Raw genomic sequence first — 19,760 nt, 5'->3', positions numbered from 1 at the left:
ATTTATTCTCTAATAGACAAAGAGCTGCAAGCTGCAAAGACCAGTTTATGCCCCTACTCCTGTTGATTTTCAGTTATTTTTGTGATTGCTCAGATTAATTAATGTATTCTTTGGCCATTGCATGGTTAAATCTATTTTATGACAAAAAATTGCTCCCTTGCAATTCGAATCTTAGCTGAGGTCAAGGTTGACCGCTGGAAAGTGTGACAGTATAACAGGAAACAGAATAACAGGAAAGTAGTTTGGAAAAGTTTTGTATCAAATGAGGTAACTTGCATCGATGGCAAAATAACATTTGTATTGCATTGAATGTACAATTTCTTACTTCAGAGATGTACTAATGAATTGTATCGTTGTCACTCTTGTCATAATCTTGTCACTATTATCTTTGTTGATAACTAATCTGATAAAGTAAAGACACGCCTGTTATAAAACCTCAGGGTAAATGATAAAAAAGAAGAAGTAAAACATAAAAAGAAACACATCATAAAATAATAACAATTTCAAATCATAAATGTAAGAGCTAGAGATTCGGTTAAGGATGGCACTTAACAGACTTGCCTTATCTCCACAGGGGCAGGGTTTCAAAACCCTTGAGACTCTGACCATAAAAGCCCAGAAACCTTTGGTCCTTGTCCTGGATTTTGGAACGGCAGGGAGCATCGCATCCAAGAATCAGAGGCTTCCTACAGACACATAAGGTAAATAAAAAGTTTGATATAGTTGGAAGATAGATCATGTATTGTTTCATATTGGGTGTCATTTAAGTTCAACTCTCTGACTTTAGAGGGAAGAAGAAACCATCACATTCCCACATCATTATGTGAAAATCAGAAGGGTGATGGCAAATAGTGTGTGAATTACTATGCAAAAACACTTTTGCTGCAATTTCAAATCAGCAGAAGCTAAGCAACTGTGAACATCATGTTTACATGTTCAACATGCTGTTATAGTGGTATTGTACCATTGTCTTTTCTTCATTTAGAGTTTCATGTCATGAATATTTGCAAACATTCAAAATAGTCTAAATGAAAAAAAACCTTTTTTATATTTACATATACACTCAGTTACTGCTTTATTAGGTACTGCTAGTATAAAGGAGGCATTTCCAATATAGTCCACCAACACTGATTAAAATGAGAGACACCTCTAGAGTGTCTCAATATCATAAACTACAGCCTAAAAATGTTATGTCATCATGAAATGGGAATTTATTGCACAGCTGTTGTACTGACTTGCATTATTGTTTAGCTAGTGCTACTTAGTAGTACTTAATCTAATATGTGCAGCTAGTGAAATGGTAGACTGGGAAATACTATCATAAGTATAGATTTCAATACTGTACTTAGTTTCTTGCGGTAATAATGTCCACATCTGTAAAATGTTATTTTTAATGTTACTTACAGTAGATACAATGCATGCAATATCCAAACCAATCAAGCAACTGTCTCTGTGTTATCACAACTCTTCAGGCCAAGATGGACTCCATCACTCAAGACACTGAAATGAAGCAAAACGGCTACACAGAAGTCCACAAACCTGTGGGTGGCATATTTCTGGAGAAGACAAAGGAGAAGATAACCATATATCAAGCCATGAAAAAACGTCTGCTAAAACCAGGAACAGCATTAGCCCTGCTTGAAGCACAAGCTGCCACAGTGGGTATTGTAGACCCAATAAACAATCGAATACTTTCTGTTGCAGATGCTGTTAAAGAGGAAATAGTTGGACCTGAGATGAAAGAGAAACTCCTTACAGCAGAGAAAGCCATCAGTGGCTATGTAGACCCCTACACCAACCAAATGATATCTGTATTCCAAGCAATGCTTAAAGATTTGGTGCCCAAAGATTATGGATTGAGGCTGCTTGAAGCACAGATAGCCACAAAAGGCCTGTTTGATCCTGTGGAGAAGACAAATATTTCAGTTGAAACTGCGATTAAGAAGGGCTACTATGAAAAAGGTTTGCTCAGTGACCAGATGTCTGAACTCAAGGTGTTCTACAATCCCAGCTCTCAGGAAAATCTCAACTACCAAAAACTCCTCGAGAAATGCATTACAGAACCTGACACAGGCCTGGTGCTCCTTCCTGTCTGCATCGCCTTCAAAGGTCTGCGAAGAGGTATCTCCTCCACTGAACTTTTCGAATCAAAGATCATTGACAAAGAAACATTTGATGACCTACAGAAAGGGAAGACCACAACACAGGATGTGATGTTGATGGAGACAGTAAAAGAATACCTGGAGGGCAAAGGCAGTATTGCAGGCATTGCAGTACTCTCATCCAATCAGAGAATGAGCATTTATGATGCCATGAAGCAAGGCATATTGATGCCTGGAACAGCACTAGTTCTACTAGAGGCACAAGCAGCAACAGGATTCATGATTGATCCTGTAGAAAATAAAAAGTTCACTGTGGATGAGGCCATCAAAAACAAGCTTTTTGGCCCACAATATCATGCAAAGCTGCGTTCCGCTGAGCGAGCAGTAACTGGTTACAAAGACCCATACACAGATGACACTATATCCCTGTTTCAAGCACTGTCAAAAGATTTGATTGTAAAAGAACATGGGATCCGCCTACTTGAGGCGCAAATCGCCACAGGTGGAGTAATAGACCCAGTCAACAGTCACAGACTTCCTATAGAAGTGGCCTTCAAAAGAGGTTATTTCGATGAAGAAATGAACGGCATACTAGAGAATTCCGGGGATGACACCAAAGGATTTTTTGACCCAAACACAGAAGAGAATCTCACTTATCTTCAGCTAATAGAAAGGTGCGTCATTGACCCTGTCACTGGACTGTGCCTCCTTCCTCTCCTTGATAAGTCAGACAAGTTGAATTTCAACTTCATTGATTACCAAACTAAATTCACCTTCAAAGAGGAGAGAGTGAAAGTAACATGTGGGAAGTACATGGGAATGACAGTTTCTCTATGGGAACTACTGATGTCAGAATACTTTGATGAACACCAGAGGCGAGATATCATTCAGAAATACAGAGAAGGAAAGCTTAATATCAAGATGATCATTACAATTGTCTTGGAAGTTATAGAGAAATCTGTGAAAACAACTAAAGTTGTCTTTGAGGGCATCAGAGAAACTGTCACAGCCAAACAGCTTGTGGAGGCAGACATCATTAGTGAGGAGGTCCTAGAGGATCTGGAACAGGGAAAAAAGTCTGTGAAGGAAGTTATAGAAGATGAAAACATAAAAGTGTACCTACAGGGGACAGACAGTATTGCAGGTATTCTTCTTCCGGATTCCCAAATCATGACCATCTACCAGGCCAGACAAAAAGGGAAGCTGAGGCCAGGAACTGCTCTGATTCTACTGGAGGCACAGGCAGCCACAGGGTTCATTATTGACCCAATTGGGAACAGAAAGTTTTCAGTGGATGACGCTGTCAAAGCAAAGATTGTAGGCGCTGACATCTGTCAAAAGCTGCGTTCGGCAGAGAAAGCAGTCACTGGGTACAAAGATCCATATGATGGCAAAATAATCTCTTTGTTCCAAGCCATGCAAACAGACCTGATCCTAAAAGACCATGGAATTCGACTCCTGGAGGCACAAATTGCCACTGGTGGGATCATTGACCCTGTGAACAGCCATCGCATTCCTGTCCATGTGGCCTACAAGAGGGGATACTTTAATGAGGAAATGAATCAGATCCTGAGTGATCCAAGTGATGACACCAAAGGATTCTTTGACCCAAACACTCAGGAAAACCTGACATACTTGCAGCTCATGGCCAGATGTGTCACAGATCCCAGTACAGGTCTGTGCCTCTTGCCACTCAAAAGCAAAAATAACAAAATTAACATTAATGATAACACCAAGGAATCATTCAGAACAACAACAGTAGCTGTTAAGTATGGCAGATTCAGAGAAAAGCACACAACATTGTGGGATCTTATCAATTCAGAGTATATCTCTGAGGACAAAAGACAGGAGTTTTTCAAACTCTTCAAGTCGAGGAAAATCACAATTGAGGAAATCATTGTGACGATTATGGAGATCATTGAGAGTAAGGAAATAAAACAACAAGAAGGGCTGAAGTTTGAAAGTATCAGAGGAGAGGTCTCTGTTGTGGATCTTTTGGAGCTTGACATTGTGGATGAAAAAACATACAACAGTTTGCTTGAGGGAAATATGACAAGCGCTGATGTAATAAAAATTAACAGTGTGAGAGACTACCTACAAGGAAAAAGTTGCGTAGCTGGGGTGATAACACAACCTTCAAATCAGAAGCTAAGCATCTCTGAAGCCCAGAGAATTGGTATTCTCACACCTGGCACAGCCCTTTGCCTCCTTGAAGCACAAGCAGCCACTGGGTACATTGTTGAGCCTCTGAAAAACAAAAAACTAACAGTGGAACAAGCTCTCAGAGAAAAGGTAATCGGTCCACAGGTGTATGAAAAGCTTCTGTCTGCAGAGAGGGCTGTCACAGGTTACACAGATCCTTATACTGACCAAAAGATCTCACTTTTCCAAGCCTTGAAAAAGGATCTAATAGTCAAACAGCATGGCATCCGTTTACTTGAGGCACAGATTGCAACAGGTGGTATCATTGATCCCTTAAAGTGTCTTCACTTACCTCTTGAGGTTGCATACAGGAAAGGATATTTTGACGCTGAACTTAATCAAATCCTATCAGACCCTACTGATGACACAAAGGGCTTTTTTGACCCAAAAACACAAGACAATCTGACATACATCGAGATGTTGGGCAGATGTGTAAAAGATGAGGAAACAGGTCTGTTACTTCTACCACTGAATGACATACCAAAAGATGTGGGAACAAAGGCAAACATGTACACTGATGCAGAGATAAAGCAAGAGTTTGAAAAGACAGATGTGAGCATATCAGTAGGACGCTACTCAGGAAAATCAGTTTCCCTATGGGACTTGATTCATTCAGGGTACCTCACTGAGGATCAGCGGCTTGAATTAATTGAAAAATACAGAACAAGGAAGATTAACACACAGACAATAATCACATTAATGATTTCTACCATTGAAAACCTGGAGATGAGTGAAACTCCCAAAATGATAATGGGCTTGAGAAAGCCTGTCTCTGCACAACAACTGCTGGATTCTGATATTGTTGATGCAGCTACATTCAAACTGGTGAAAGAAGGAAAACTCACTTTCGAAGAAGTAACCCAACGTGAATCCGTGAGGGGATACCTGAATGGAACTGGAGGAATTGCTGGAATCAAGGTTCATCCATCCCAGAAAGTCATGAGCATATATGAAGCAAAAAAGAAAGATCTGTTGACACCTGGCATTGCACTTCTACTGCTTGAAGCACAGGCTGCAACAGGATGGGTAATCGATCCTCTCAAAAACAAGTTCTATACTGTTGATGAAGCAGCAAAAGAGAAAGTAATTGGCCCAGATGTACTTGAGCAGCTTCTTTCAGCCGAACGAGCTGTCACTGGCTATAAAGATCCATACACAGATGCAACAGTATCACTGTTCGAAGCTATGAAAGAACAGCTGATACAGAGAAGTGATGGCTTTCGTCTTCTTGAAGCACAGATAGCAACTGGAGGAATCATTGACCCGAATCAAAGTCACAGGCTACCTCTTCATGTCGCTATTAAAAAGGGATATCTGGATGAGGAAATAAGTAACATACTGTTGAACCCCACTGATGATGCAAAGGGATTCTTTGACCCAAATACCAAAGACAACCTATCCTACCTTCAATTGATGAAACAATGTGAGAAAGATCTTGAAACTGGGCTTCTTCTCCTACCCCTGTATGAAGAGAAATCCTGCATATTTCACACAGATGAGCAAATAGAGCTTGCATTCAAGAACAAAACTATTGCTATGGATGCAGGGAAATTTAAAAACAAACAGGTGACATTGTGGGAAGTGTTGATCTCTGAATATATTTCAAAACAAAAAAGGGGGCAGCTCATACAACAATACAAGAATGGAACCATGAAAATAGAGGAGATCGTTGAAATACTCATGGTCATCATTACTGAGGTATCATCCAAAGAAAAAAAGTTCAAAGGACTAAGGAAGCAGGTCTCAGCAAGTGAGCTGTACGAGTCAAAGATTATCTCAAAGGAACTTTTCACACAGATTATACAAGGGGAAATAACTGAAGAAAATGTTGACAAAATGGAATCAATACAAAAGTACCTCGGAGCTACAAACTGCATAGCAGGGGTCAGAGTTGAGTCTACAAAGAGAGTTATGAGCATCTATGAGGCCAAAACGAAAGGCCTGCTGACCCCTGGTACATCTCTGGTACTGCTGGAGGCACAAGCTGCCACTGGATTTGTCATTGACCCAGTGAAAAACAAAAAACTGTCGGTGGAGGAAGCAGCAGCTCAGGGAGTGGTTGGCAGTGAATGGAAAAAGAAATTGATTTCAGCTGAGCGAGCAGTTACAGGATATAAAGATCCATATACCGGAGACACAATTTCTTTATTCCAGGCTTTGAAAAAAGAACTCATTGTGAAAGATCATGGCATTCGTCTCCTTGAAGCACAAATTGCCACAGGAGGGATAATTGACCCAGTGCACAGTCACAGAGTGCCTGTACAGGTGGCATACCAAAGAGGTTACTTTGATGAGGAAATGAACCAGATTCTGTCTGATCCCGATGATGATACCAAGGGCTTTTTTGATCCCAACACACAAGAGAACCTCACCTATCTCCAGCTGGTCGATAGATGTGTCACAGACCCTGTCACAGGCCTTAGTTTACTGGTCATTGTGAAGAAAGACGAGTTTTATTTCTTTGTTGATGAGGCAACAAAACTCATTCTGAAGTCTACAACAACAACCAAAGCAGGGGGAAGATATCAAGGAATATCAGTGTCGCTGTGGGATCTCTTGTACTCCAAATACATCACAGAGGAGAAGAGGAGAGAGCTTGTGCAACAGTACAAGTCTGGGGGGATCACAATTGAACGCTTCTTGGAAATCATCTTGACAATCATTCAGCAGCAGACCACAACAAGCTCATCATCATCATCATCAGTCATCAAATGTCAACTGCCAGAAGCCAAAGTGGACAACAGCACAACAAAATCTACCATAACGACTACAGTCACAGAGACAAGTGAAGTTAAAAAGTTCCATGGAATAAGAAAGGACGTTAGTGCTACTGAGCTGCTTGAATCAAAAATCATCAATGAGGATCTCTACAAAGACCTTAGAGCTGGAAAAGTTACAGTGTCAGAAGTGAGTGAACTGGTCTCTGTCCAGAAGTACCTAGAGGGGACCAACAGCATTGCAGGAGTGTACCTGCAGTCCACCAAAGAAACCCTAAGCATCCATGAAGCCAAATGCAGAAGATTGCTGACCCCTGGTACATCTCTGGTACTGCTGGAAGCCCAAGCTGCCACTGGTTTTGTCATTGACCCAGTGAAAAACAAGAAACTGTCAGTGGAGGAAGCCGCAGCTCAGGGAGTGGTTGGCGGTGACTGGAAAAACAAACTGCTTTCAGCAGAACGAGCAGTTACGGGATACAAAGATCCCTACACTGGAGACACAATTTCTCTGTTCCAAGCCTTGAAAAAAGATCTTATTGTAAAAGACCATGGCATTCGTCTCCTTGAAGCACAGATTGCCACAGGAGGGATAATTGACCCAGTGCACAGTCACAGAGTGCCTGTACAGGTGGCATACCAAAGAGGTTACTTTGATGAGGAAATGAACCAGATTCTGTCTGATCCCGATGATGATACCAAGGGCTTTTTTGATCCCAACACACAAGAGAACCTCACCTATCTCCAGCTAATTGAGAGGTGTATCACAGACCCTGTCACAGGCCTTAGTTTACTGGTCATTGCGAAGAAAGGCGAGTTTTATTTCTTTGTTGACGAGGCAACAAAACTCATTCTGAAGTCTACAACAACAACCAAAGCAGGGGGAAGATATCAAGGAATATCAGTGTCGCTGTGGGATCTCTTGTACTCCAAATACATCACAGAGGAGAAGAGGAGAGAGCTTGTGCAACAGTACAAGTCTGGGGCGATCACAATTGAACGCTTCTTGGAGATCATCTTGACAATCATTCAGCAGCAGACCACAACAAGCTCATCATCATCATCAGTCATCAAATGTCAACTACCAGAAACCAAAGTGGACAGCAGCACAACAAAATCTACCATAACGACTACAGTCACAGAGACAAGTGAAGTTAAAAAGTTCCATGGAATAAGAAAGGACGTTAGTGCTACTGAGCTGCTTGAATCAAAAATCATCAATGAGGATCTCTACAAAGACCTTAGAGCTGGAAAAGTTACAGTGTCAGAAGTGAGTGAACTGGTCTCTGTCCAGAAGTACCTAGAGGGGACCAACAGCATTGCAGGAGTGTACCTGCAGTCCACCAAAGAAACCCTAAGCATCCATGAAGCCAAATGCAGAAGATTGCTGACCCCTGGTACATCTCTGGTACTGCTGGAAGCCCAAGCTGCCACTGGTTTTGTCATTGACCCAGTGAAAAACAAGAAACTGTCAGTGGAGGAAGCCGCAGCTCAGGGAGTGGTTGGCGGTGACTGGAAAAACAAACTGCTTTCAGCAGAACGAGCAGTTACGGGATACAAAGATCCCTACACTGGAGACACAATTTCTCTGTTCCAAGCCTTGAAAAAAGATCTTATTGTGAAAGACCATGGCATTCGTCTCCTTGAAGCACAGATTGCCACAGGAGGGATAATTGACCCTGTGCACAGTCACAGAGTGCCTGTACAGGTGGCATACCAAAGAGGTTACTTTGATGAGGAAATGAACCAGATTCTGTCTGATCCCGATGATGATACCAAGGGCTTTTTTGATCCCAACACACAAGAGAACCTCACCTATCTCCAGCTGATTGAGAGGTGTATCACAGACCCTGTCACAGGCCTTAGTTTACTGGTCATTGCGAAGAAAGGCGAGTTTTATTTCTTTGTTGATGAGGCAACAAAACTCATTCTGAAGTCTACAACAACAACCAAAGCAGGGGGAAGATATCAAGGAATATCAGTGTCGCTGTGGGATCTCTTGTACTCCAAATACATCACAGAGGAGAAGAGGAGAGAGCTTGTGCAACAGTACAAGTCTGGGGCGATCACAATTGAACGCTTCTTGGAGATCATCTTGACAATCATTCAGCAGCAGACCACAACAAGCTCATCATCATCATCAGTCATCAAATGTCAACTACCAGAAACCAAAGTGGACAGCAGCACAACAAAATCTACCATAACGACTACAGTCACAGAGACAAGTGAAGTTAAAAAGTTCCATGGAATAAGAAAGGACGTTAGTGCTACTGAGCTGCTTGAATCAAAAATCATCAATGAGGATCTCTACAAAGACCTTAGAGCTGGAAAAGTTACAGTGTCAGAAGTGAGTGAACTGGTCTCTGTCCAGAAGTACCTAGAGGGGACCAACAGCATTGCAGGAGTGTACCTGCAGTCCACCAAAGAAACCCTAAGCATCCATGAAGCCAAATGCAGAAGATTGCTGACCCCTGGTACATCTCTGGTACTGCTGGAAGCCCAAGCTGCCACTGGTTTTGTCATTGACCCAGTGAAAAACAAGAAACTGTCAGTGGAGGAAGCCGCAGCTCAGGGAGTGGTTGGCGGTGACTGGAAAAACAAACTGCTTTCAGCAGAACGAGCAGTTACGGGATACAAAGATCCCTACACTGGAGACACAATTTCTCTGTTCCAAGCCTTGAAAAAAGATCTTATTGTGAAAGACCATGGCATTCGTCTCCTTGAAGCACAGATTGCCACAGGAGGGATAATTGACCCTGTGCACAGTCACAGAGTGCCTGTACAGGTGGCATACCAAAGAGGTTACTTTGATGAGGAAATGAACCAGATTCTGTCTGATCCCGATGATGATACCAAGGGCTTTTTTGATCCCAACACACAAGAGAACCTCACGTATCTCCAGCTGATTGAGAGGTGTATCACAGACCCTGTCACAGGCCTTAGTTTATTGGTCATTGCGAAGAAAGGCGAGTTTTATTTCTTTGTTGATGAGGCAACAAAACTCATTCTGAAGTCTACAACAACAACCAAAGCAGGGGGAAGATATCAAGGAATATCAGTGTCGCTGTGGGATCTCTTGTACTCCAAATACATCACAGAGGAGAAGAGGAGAGAGCTTGTGCAACAGTACAAGTCTGGGGCGATCACAATTGAACGCTTCATGGAGATCATCTTGACAATCATTCAGCAGCAGACCACAACAAGCTCATCATCATCATCAGTCATCAAATGTCAACTACCAGAAACCAAAGTGGACAGCAGCACAACAAAATCTACCATAACGACTACAGTCACAGAGACAAGTGAAGTTAAAAAGTTCCATGGAATAAGAAAGGACGTTAGTGCTACTGAGCTGCTTGAATCAAAAATCATCAATGAGGATCTCTACAAAGACCTTAGAGCTGGAAAAGTTACAGTGTCAGAAGTGAGTGAACTGGTCTCTGTCCAGAAGTACCTAGAGGGGACCAACAGCATTGCAGGAGTGTACCTGCAGTCCACCAAAGAAACCCTAAGCATCTATGAAGCCAAATGCAGAAGATTGCTGACCCCTGGTACATCTCTGGTACTGCTGGAAGCCCAAGCTGCCACTGGTTTTGTCATTGACCCAGTGAAAAACAAGAAACTGTCAGTGGAGGAAGCCGCAGCTCAGGGAGTGGTTGGCGGTGACTGGAAAAACAAACTGCTTTCAGCAGAACGAGCAGTTACGGGATACAAAGATCCCTACACTGGAGACACAATTTCTCTGTTCCAAGCCTTGAAAAAAGATCTTATTGTAAAAGACCATGGCATTCGTCTCCTTGAAGCACAGATTGCCACAGGAGGGATAATTGACCCAGTGCACAGTCACAGAGTGCCTGTACAGGTGGCATACCAAAGAGGTTACTTTGATGAGGAAATGAACCAGATTCTGTCTGATCCCGATGATGATACCAAGGGCTTTTTTGATCCCAACACACAAGAGAACCTCACCTATCTCCAGCTAATTGAGAGGTGTATCACAGACCCTGTCACAGGCCTTAGTTTACTGGTCATTGCGAAGAAAGGCGAGTTTTATTTCTTTGTTGACGAGGCAACAAAACTCATTCTGAAGTCTACAACAACAACCAAAGCAGGGGGAAGATATCAAGGAATATCAGTGTCGCTGTGGGATCTCTTGTACTCCAAATACATCACAGAGGAGAAGAGGAGAGAGCTTGTGCAACAGTACAAGTCTGGGGCGATCACAATTGAACGCTTCTTGGAGATCATCTTGACAATCATTCAGCAGCAGACCACAACAAGCTCATCATCATCATCAGTCATCAAATGTCAACTACCAGAAACCAAAGTGGACAGCAGCACAACAAAATCTACCATAACGACTACAGTCACAGAGACAAGTGAAGTTAAAAAGTTCCATGGAATAAGAAAGGACGTTAGTGCTACTGAGCTGCTTGAATCAAAAATCATCAATGAGGATCTCTACAAAGACCTTAGAGCTGGAAAAGTTACAGTGTCAGAAGTGAGTGAACTGGTCTCTGTCCAGAAGTACCTAGAGGGGACCAACAGCATTGCAGGAGTGTACCTGCAGTCCACCAAAGAAACCCTAAGCATCCATGAAGCCAAATGCAGAAGATTGCTGACCCCTGGTACATCTCTGGTACTGCTGGAAGCCCAAGCTGCCACTGGTTTTGTCATTGACCCAGTGAAAAACAAGAAACTGTCAGTGGAGGAAGCCGCAGCTCAGGGAGTGGTTGGCGGTGACTGGAAAAACAAACTGCTTTCAGCAGAACGAGCAGTTACGGGATACAAAGATCCCTACACTGGAGACACAATTTCTCTGTTCCAAGCCTTGAAAAAAGATCTTATTGTGAAAGACCATGGCATTCGTCTCCTTGAAGCACAGATTGCCACAGGAGGGATAATTGACCCAGTGCACAGTCACAGAGTGCCTGTACAGGTGGCATACCAAAGAGGTTACTTTGATGAGGAAATGAACCAGATTCTGTCTGATCCCGATGATGATACCAAGGGCTTTTTTGATCCCAACACACAAGAGAACCTCACGTATCTCCAGCTGATTGAGAGGTGTATCACAGACCCTGTCACAGGCCTTAGTTTATTGGTCATTGCGAAGAAAGGCGAGTTTTATTTCTTTGTTGATGAGGCAACAAAACTCATTCTGAAGTCTACAACAACAACCAAAGCAGGGGGAAGATATCAAGGAATATCAGTGTCGCTGTGGGATCTCTTGTACTCCAAATACATCACAGAGGAGAAGAGGAGAGAGCTTGTGCAACAGTACAAGTCTGGGGCGATCACAATTGAACGCTTCATGGAGATCATCTTGACAATCATTCAGCAGCAGACCACAACAAGCTCATCATCATCATCAGTCATCAAATGTCAACTACCAGAAACCAAAGTGGACAGCAGCACAACAAAATCTACCATAACGACTACAGTCACAGAGACAAGTGAAGTTAAAAAGTTCCATGGAATAAGAAAGGACGTTAGTGCTACTGAGCTGCTTGAATCAAAAATCATCAATGAGGATCTCTACAAAGACCTTAGAGCTGGAAAAGTTACAGTGTCAGAAGTGAGTGAACTGGTCTCTGTCCAGAAGTACCTAGAGGGGACCAACAGCATTGCAGGAGTGTACCTGCAGTCCACCAAAGAAACCCTAAGCATCTATGAAGCCAAATGCAGAAGATTGCTGACCCCTGGTACATCTCTGGTACTGCTGGAAGCCCAAGCTGCCACTGGTTTTGTCATTGACCCAGTGAAAAACAAGAAACTGTCAGTGGAGGAAGCCGCAGCTCAGGGAGTGGTTGGCGGTGACTGGAAAAACAAACTGCTTTCAGCAGAACGAGCAGTTACGGGATACAAAGATCCCTACACTGGAGACACAATTTCTCTGTTCCAAGCCTTGAAAAAAGATCTTATTGTGAAAGACCATGGCATTCGTCTCCTTGAAGCACAGATTGCCACAGGAGGGATAATTGACCCAGTGCACAGTCACAGAGTGCCTGTACAGGTGGCATACCAAAGAGGTTACTTTGATGAGGAAATGAACCAGATTCTGTCTGATCCCGATGATGATACCAAGGGCTTTTTTGATCCCAACACACAAGAGAACCTCACCTATCTCCAGCTGATTGAGAGGTGTATCACAGACCCTGTCACAGGCCTTAGTTTACTGGTCATTGCGAAGAAAGGCGAGTTTTATTTCTTTGTTGATGAGGCAACAAAACTCATTCTGAAGTCTACAACAACAACCAAAGCAGGGGGAAGATATCAAGGAATATCAGTGTCGCTGTGGGATCTCTTGTACTCCAAATACATCACAGAGGAGAAGAGGAGAGAGCTTGTGCAACAGTACAAGTCTGGGGCGATCACAATTGAACGCTTCTTGGAGATCATCTTGACAATCATTCAGCAGCAGACCACAACAAGCTCATCATCATCATCAGTCATCAAATGTCAACTACCAGAAACCAAAGTGGACAGCAGCACAACAAAATCTACCATAACGACTACAGTCACAGAGACAAGTGAAGTTAAAAAGTTCCATGGAATAAGAAAGGACGTTAGTGCTACTGAGCTGCTTGAATCAAAAATCATCAATGAGGATCTCTACAAAGACCTTAGAGCTGGAAAAGTTACAGTGTCAGAAGTGAGTGAACTGGTCTCTGTCCAGAAGTACCTAGAGGGGACCAACAGCATTGCAGGAGTGTACCTGCAGTCCACCAAAGAAACCCTAAGCATCCATGAAGCCAAATGCAGAAGATTGCTGACCCCTGGTACATCTCTGGTACTGCTGGAAGCCCAAGCTGCCACTGGTTTTGTCATTGACCCAGTGAAAAACAAGAAACTGTCAGTGGAGGAAGCCGCAGCTCAGGGAGTGGTTGGCGGTGACTGGAAAAACAAACTGCTTTCAGCAGAACGAGCAGTTACGGGATACAAAGATCCCTACACTGGAGACACAATTTCTCTGTTCCAAGCCTTGAAAAAAGATCTTATTGTGAAAGACCATGGCATTCGTCTCCTTGAAGCACAGATTGCCACAGGAGGGATAATTGACCCAGTGCACAGTCACAGAGTGCCTGTACAGGTGGCATACCAAAGAGGTTACTTTGATGAGGAAATGAACCAGATTCTGTCTGATCCCGATGATGATACCAAGGGCTTTTTTGATCCCAACACACAAGAGAACCTCACGTATCTCCAGCTGATTGAGAGGTGTATCACAGACCCTGTCACAGGCCTTAGTTTATTGGTCATTGCGAAGAAAGGCGAGTTTTATTTCTTTGTTGATGAGGCAACAAAACTCATTCTGAAGTCTACAACAACAACCAAAGCAGGGGGAAGATATCAAGGAATATCAGTGTCGCTGTGGGATCTCTTGTACTCCAAATACATCACAGAGGAGAAGAGGAGAGAGCTTGTGCAACAGTACAAGTCTGGGGCGATCACAATTGAACGCTTCATGGAGATCATCTTGACAATCATTCAGCAGCAGACCACAACAAGCTCATCATCATCATCAGTCATCAAATGTCAACTACCAGAAACCAAAGTGGACAGCAGCACAACAAAATCTACCATAACGACTACAGTCACAGAGACAAGTGAAGTTAAAAAGTTCCATGGAATAAGAAAGGACGTTAGTGCTACTGAGCTGCTTGAATCAAAAATCATCAATGAGGATCTCTACAAAGACCTTAGCGCTGGAAAAGTTACAGTGTCAGAAGTGAGTGAACTGGTCTCTGTCCAGAAGTACCTAGAGGGGACCAACAGCATTGCAGGAGTGTACCTGCAGTCCACCAAAGAAACCCTAAGCATCTATGAAGCCAAATGCAGAAGATTGCTGACCCCTGGTACATCTCTGGTACTGCTGGAAGCCCAAGCTGCCACTGGTTTTGTCATTGACCCAGTGAAAAACAAGAAACTGTCAGTGGAGGAAGCCGCAGCTCAGGGAGTGGTTGGCGGTGACTGGAAAAACAAACTGCTTTCAGCAGAACGAGCAGTTACGGGATACAAAGATCCCTACACTGGAGACACAATTTCTCTGTTCCAAGCCTTGAAAAAAGATCTTATTGTAAAAGACCATGGCATTCGTCTCCTTGAAGCACAGATTGCCACAGGAGGGATAATTGACCCAGTGCACAGTCACAGAGTGCCTGTACAGGTGGCATACCAAAGAGGTTACTTTGATGAGGAAATGAACCAGATTCTGTCTGATCCCGATGATGATACCAAGGGCTTTTTTGATCCCAACACACAAGAGAACCTCACCTATCTCCAGCTGATTGAGAGGTGTATCACAGACCCTGTCACAGGCCTTAGTTTACTGGTCATTGCGAAGAAAGGCGAGTTTTATTTCTTTGTTGATGAGGCAACAAAACTCATTCTGAAGTCTACAACAACAACCAAAGCAGGGGGAAGATATCAAGGAATATCAGTGTCGCTGTGGGATCTCTTGTACTCCAAATACATCACAGAGGAGAAGAGGAGAGAGCTTGTGCAACAGTACAAGTCTGGGGCGATCACAATTGAACGCTTCTTGGAGATCATCTTGACAATCATTCAGCAGCAGACCACAACAAGCTCATCATCATCATCAGTCATCAAATGTCAACTACCAGAAACCAAAGTGGACAGCAGCACAACAAAATCTACCATAACGACTACAGTCACAGAGACAAGTGAAGTTAAAAAGTTCCATGGAATAAGAAAGGACGTTAGTGCTACTGAGCTGCTTGAATCAAAAATCATCAATGAGGATCTCTACAAAGACCTTAGAGCTGGAAAAGTTACAGTGTCAGAAGTGAGTGAACTGGTCTCTGTCCAGAAGTACCTAGAGGGGACCAACAGCATTGCAGGAGTGTACCTGCAGTCCACCAAAGAAACCCTAAGCATCCATGAAGCCAAATGCAGAAGATTGCTGACCCCTGGTACATCTCTGGTACTGCTGGAAGCCCAAGCTGCCACTGGTTTTGTCATTGACCCAGTGAAAAACAAGAAACTGTCAGTGGAGGAAGCCGCAGCTCAGGGAGTGGTTGGCGGTGACTGGAAAAACAAACTGCTTTCAGCAGAACGAGCAGTTACGGGATACAAAGATCCCTACACTGGAGACACAATTTCTCTGTTCCAAGCCTTGAAAAAAGATCTTATTGTGAAAGACCATGGCATTCGTCTCCTTGAAGCACAGATTGCCACAGGAGGGATAATTGACCCAGTGCACAGTCACAGAGTGCCTGTACAGGTGGCATACCAAAGAGGTTACTTTGATGAGGAAATGAACCAGATTCTGTCTGATCCCGATGATGATACCAAGGGCTTTTTTGATCCCAACACACAAGAGAACCTCACGTATCTCCAGCTGATTGAGAGGTGTATCACAGACCCTGTCACAGGCCTTAGTTTATTGGTCATTGCGAAGAAAGGCGAGTTTTATTTCTTTGTTGATGAGGCAACAAAACTCATTCTGAAGTCTACAACAACAACCAAAGCAGGGGGAAGATATCAAGGAATATCAGTGTCGCTGTGGGATCTCTTGTACTCCAAATACATCACAGAGGAGAAGAGGAGAGAGCTTGTGCAACAGTACAAGTCTGGGGCGATCACAATTGAACGCTTCATGGAGATCATCTTGACAATCATTCAGCAGCAGACCACAACAAGCTCATCATCATCATCAGTCATCAAATGTCAACTACCAGAAACCAAAGTGGACAGCAGCACAACAAAATCTACCATAACGACTACAGTCACAGAGACAAGTGAAGTTAAAAAGTTCCATGGAATAAGAAAGGACGTTAGTGCTACTGAGCTGCTTGAATCAAAAATCATCAATGAGGATCTCTACAAAGACCTTAGCGCTGGAAAAGTTACAGTGTCAGAAGTGAGTGAACTGGTCTCTGTCCAGAAGTACCTAGAGGGGACCAACAGCATTGCAGGAGTGTACCTGCAGTCCACCAAAGAAACCCTAAGCATCTATGAAGCCAAATGCAGAAGATTGCTGACCCCTGGTACATCTCTGGTACTGCTGGAAGCCCAAGCTGCCACTGGTTTTGTCATTGACCCAGTGAAAAACAAGAAACTGTCAGTGGAGGAAGCCGCAGCTCAGGGAGTGGTTGGCGGTGACTGGAAAAACAAACTGCTTTCAGCAGAACGAGCAGTTACGGGATACAAAGATCCCTACACTGGAGACACAATTTCTCTGTTCCAAGCCTTGAAAAAAGATCTTATTGTGAAAGACCATGGCATTCGTCTCCTTGAAGCACAGATTGCCACAGGAGGGATAATTGACCCAGTGCACAGTCACAGAGTGCCTGTACAGGTGGCATACCAAAGAGGTTACTTTGATGAGGAAATGAACCAGATTCTGTCTGATCCCGATGATGATACCAAGGGCTTTTTTGATCCCAACACACAAGAGAACCTCACCTATCTCCAGCTGATTGAGAGGTGTATCACAGACCCTGTCACAGGCCTTAGTTTACTGGTCATTGCGAAGAAAGGCGAGTTTTATTTCTTTGTTGATGAGGCAACAAAACTCATTCTGAAGTCTACAACAACAACCAAAGCAGGGGGAAGATATCAAGGAATATCAGTGTCGCTGTGGGATCTCTTGTACTCCAAATACATCACAGAGGAGAAGAGGAGAGAGCTTGTACAACAGTACAAGTCTGGGGCGATCACAATTGAACGCTTCTTGGAGATCATCTTGACAATCATTCAGCAGCAGACCACAACAAGCTCATCATCATCATCAGTCATCAAACGTCAACTACCAGAAACCAAAGTGGACAGCAGCACAACAAAAACTACCATAACGACTACAGTCACAGAGACAAGTGAAGTTAAAAAGTTCCATGGAATAAGAAAGGACGTTAGTGCTACTGAGCTGCTTGAATCAAAAATCATCAATGAGGCTCTCTACAAAGACCTTAGCGCTGGAAAAGTTACAGTGTCAGAAGTTAGTGTACTAGACTCTGTCCGGAAGTACCTAGAGGGGACCAACAGCATTGCAGGAGTGTACCTGCAGTCCACCAAAGAAACCCTAAGCATCTATAATGCCAAAAGCAAAGGCCTGCTGACCCCTGGTACATCTCTGGTACTGCTGGAAGCCCAAGCTGCCACTGGTTTTGTCATTGACCCAGTGAAAAACAAGAAACTGTCAGTGGAGGAAGCCGCAGCTCAGGGAGTGGTTGGCAGTGACTGGAAAAAGAAACTGCTTTCAGCAGAACGAGCAGTTACGGGATACAAAGATCCCTACACTGGTGACACAATTTCTCTGTTCCAAGCCTTGAAAAAAGATCTTATTGTGAAAGACCATGGCATTCGTCTCCTTGAAGCACAAATTGCCACAGGAGGAATAATTGACCCAGTGCACAGCCACAGAGTGCCCGTGGAGGTGGCATACCAAAGAGGTTACTTTGATGAGGAAATGAACCAGATTCTGTCTGATCCCGATGATGATACCAAGGGCTTTTTTGATCCCAACACAAAAGAAAACCTCACCTATCTCCAACTCCTTGAGAGATGTATAACAGATCCCCATACGGGCCTTTGTTTATTGCCCTTGCATAAGTGAAGATCTTTTTACAACCATTTGTTCCTGAGAGTTGGTTCAATCATTTGAAACTTTCTACTTTAAATTAATAATAATTCCTCTTTGTTGTATTTTCTCTCTTATATCTCTATGAATAATATTTGAAATAGTTTGTGGTTGTTCTTGAAGAAAGCCAGTGAGAAAAATACATGCATATTGTACTGTACCTGTCACTTGTGTGTCATGGATGAAGAATAGAATAAAAAGTGTGTTAGAGAAAAACGGTCTATACCATTATGGGAATATATTGTTAAAGAAACAAAGTCATTTTTGCTCACCATGTGCCCTATAAACATTTTTAATGATGAGCTGTCGTGATTCCTTAAGAAATTAAGAAAATGCTATGATTCCATTAGAATTCAACACATCGCAAATTAAATCTTAAAAGATAAAACTGCATTTGATATGTCAAATGTTTGCTTTGACTTTAGAATGAGTTCATATTGAAAAATATGGTACATATTTGTGGCCCAAGTCTTTTTTGTTTTTCACATATCACAAATTTTGAATTCATGATACATATTTTCCGTGATTTAATATTGGTTTATGCTATATGGGGGTTCTGTGAGTTTGATTGTTCTTGCACATACAAATCAATGCATCAAATCTAATGCAACTAAATGACATTCAGCTTAGCTTACTTTTACCTTGCCTACAGAAGCTGGACTTTTATTTTGTAAGACTCTGGCTAGAGCTCTTTTTTTTAACTGAAATATGTTGTATTTTCTTCTCAAGTAAATGTGAGTGGAGTGAATATTAGTTATGTCAGGCCTGTTTGGCTCCATTTCAATTTCAGCCATGCACTAATACTGGATTTGACTATTTTTGTAAAACCTTTCTTCCCTAAACTAATTGTGTGGCCCAATAAATAAGTGAGATGTGAGTGCTATGTCTTGCCTTCTTTTCAGTAATTTTGACACTTTTGGATTTGTCATGCTGGTTTTGATGTGTATAAAGTCAGTACACCACATACTGTACAAATTAAATGTTCTGGTCAAAAATCACTTTAATGGGTTGTAAAATTTCTAGAACCCCAAGCACCCTTAATATGTCCAATTCAACAACAATAAAGCAAATCAAATGTGAACGTATTAGTTTCAAAAAAGTTCATGAAATGGGTTTCTCACATTAAATCAAACACTT

The 19,760-nt window shown here is 42.7% G+C and overlaps 2 protein-coding genes across 2 annotated transcripts; both read left to right on the top strand.

Moving 5' to 3' along the window:
* Positions 1 to 1,478: 1,478 nt before the first annotated feature.
* LOC128373879 (epiplakin-like) lies at positions 1,479 to 4,108 on the top strand. Its single transcript, XM_053334073.1, has 3 exons — positions 1,479 to 2,825; positions 3,069 to 4,026; positions 4,104 to 4,108. The coding sequence occupies exons 1-3, from the start codon at positions 1,479 to 1,481 to the stop codon at positions 4,106 to 4,108; spliced, it is 2,310 nt and encodes a 769-aa protein (XP_053190048.1).
* Positions 4,064 to 19,654, top strand: eppk1 (epiplakin 1). The gene is made up of 2 exons (XM_053334853.1): positions 4,064 to 5,775; positions 6,010 to 19,654. The coding sequence occupies exons 1-2, from the start codon at positions 4,152 to 4,154 to the stop codon at positions 18,597 to 18,599; spliced, it is 14,214 nt and encodes a 4,737-aa protein (XP_053190828.1). The 5' UTR covers positions 4,064 to 4,151; the 3' UTR covers positions 18,600 to 19,654.
* The last annotated feature ends 106 nt before the right edge of the window (positions 19,655 to 19,760 follow it).

This window comes from Scomber japonicus, chromosome 15 (assembly GCF_027409825.1).
Source record: "Scomber japonicus isolate fScoJap1 chromosome 15, fScoJap1.pri, whole genome shotgun sequence".
Taxonomy (NCBI): Eukaryota; Metazoa; Chordata; class Actinopteri; order Scombriformes; family Scombridae; genus Scomber; species Scomber japonicus.
This window is presented reverse-complemented; position numbering and strand designations above follow the sequence as displayed.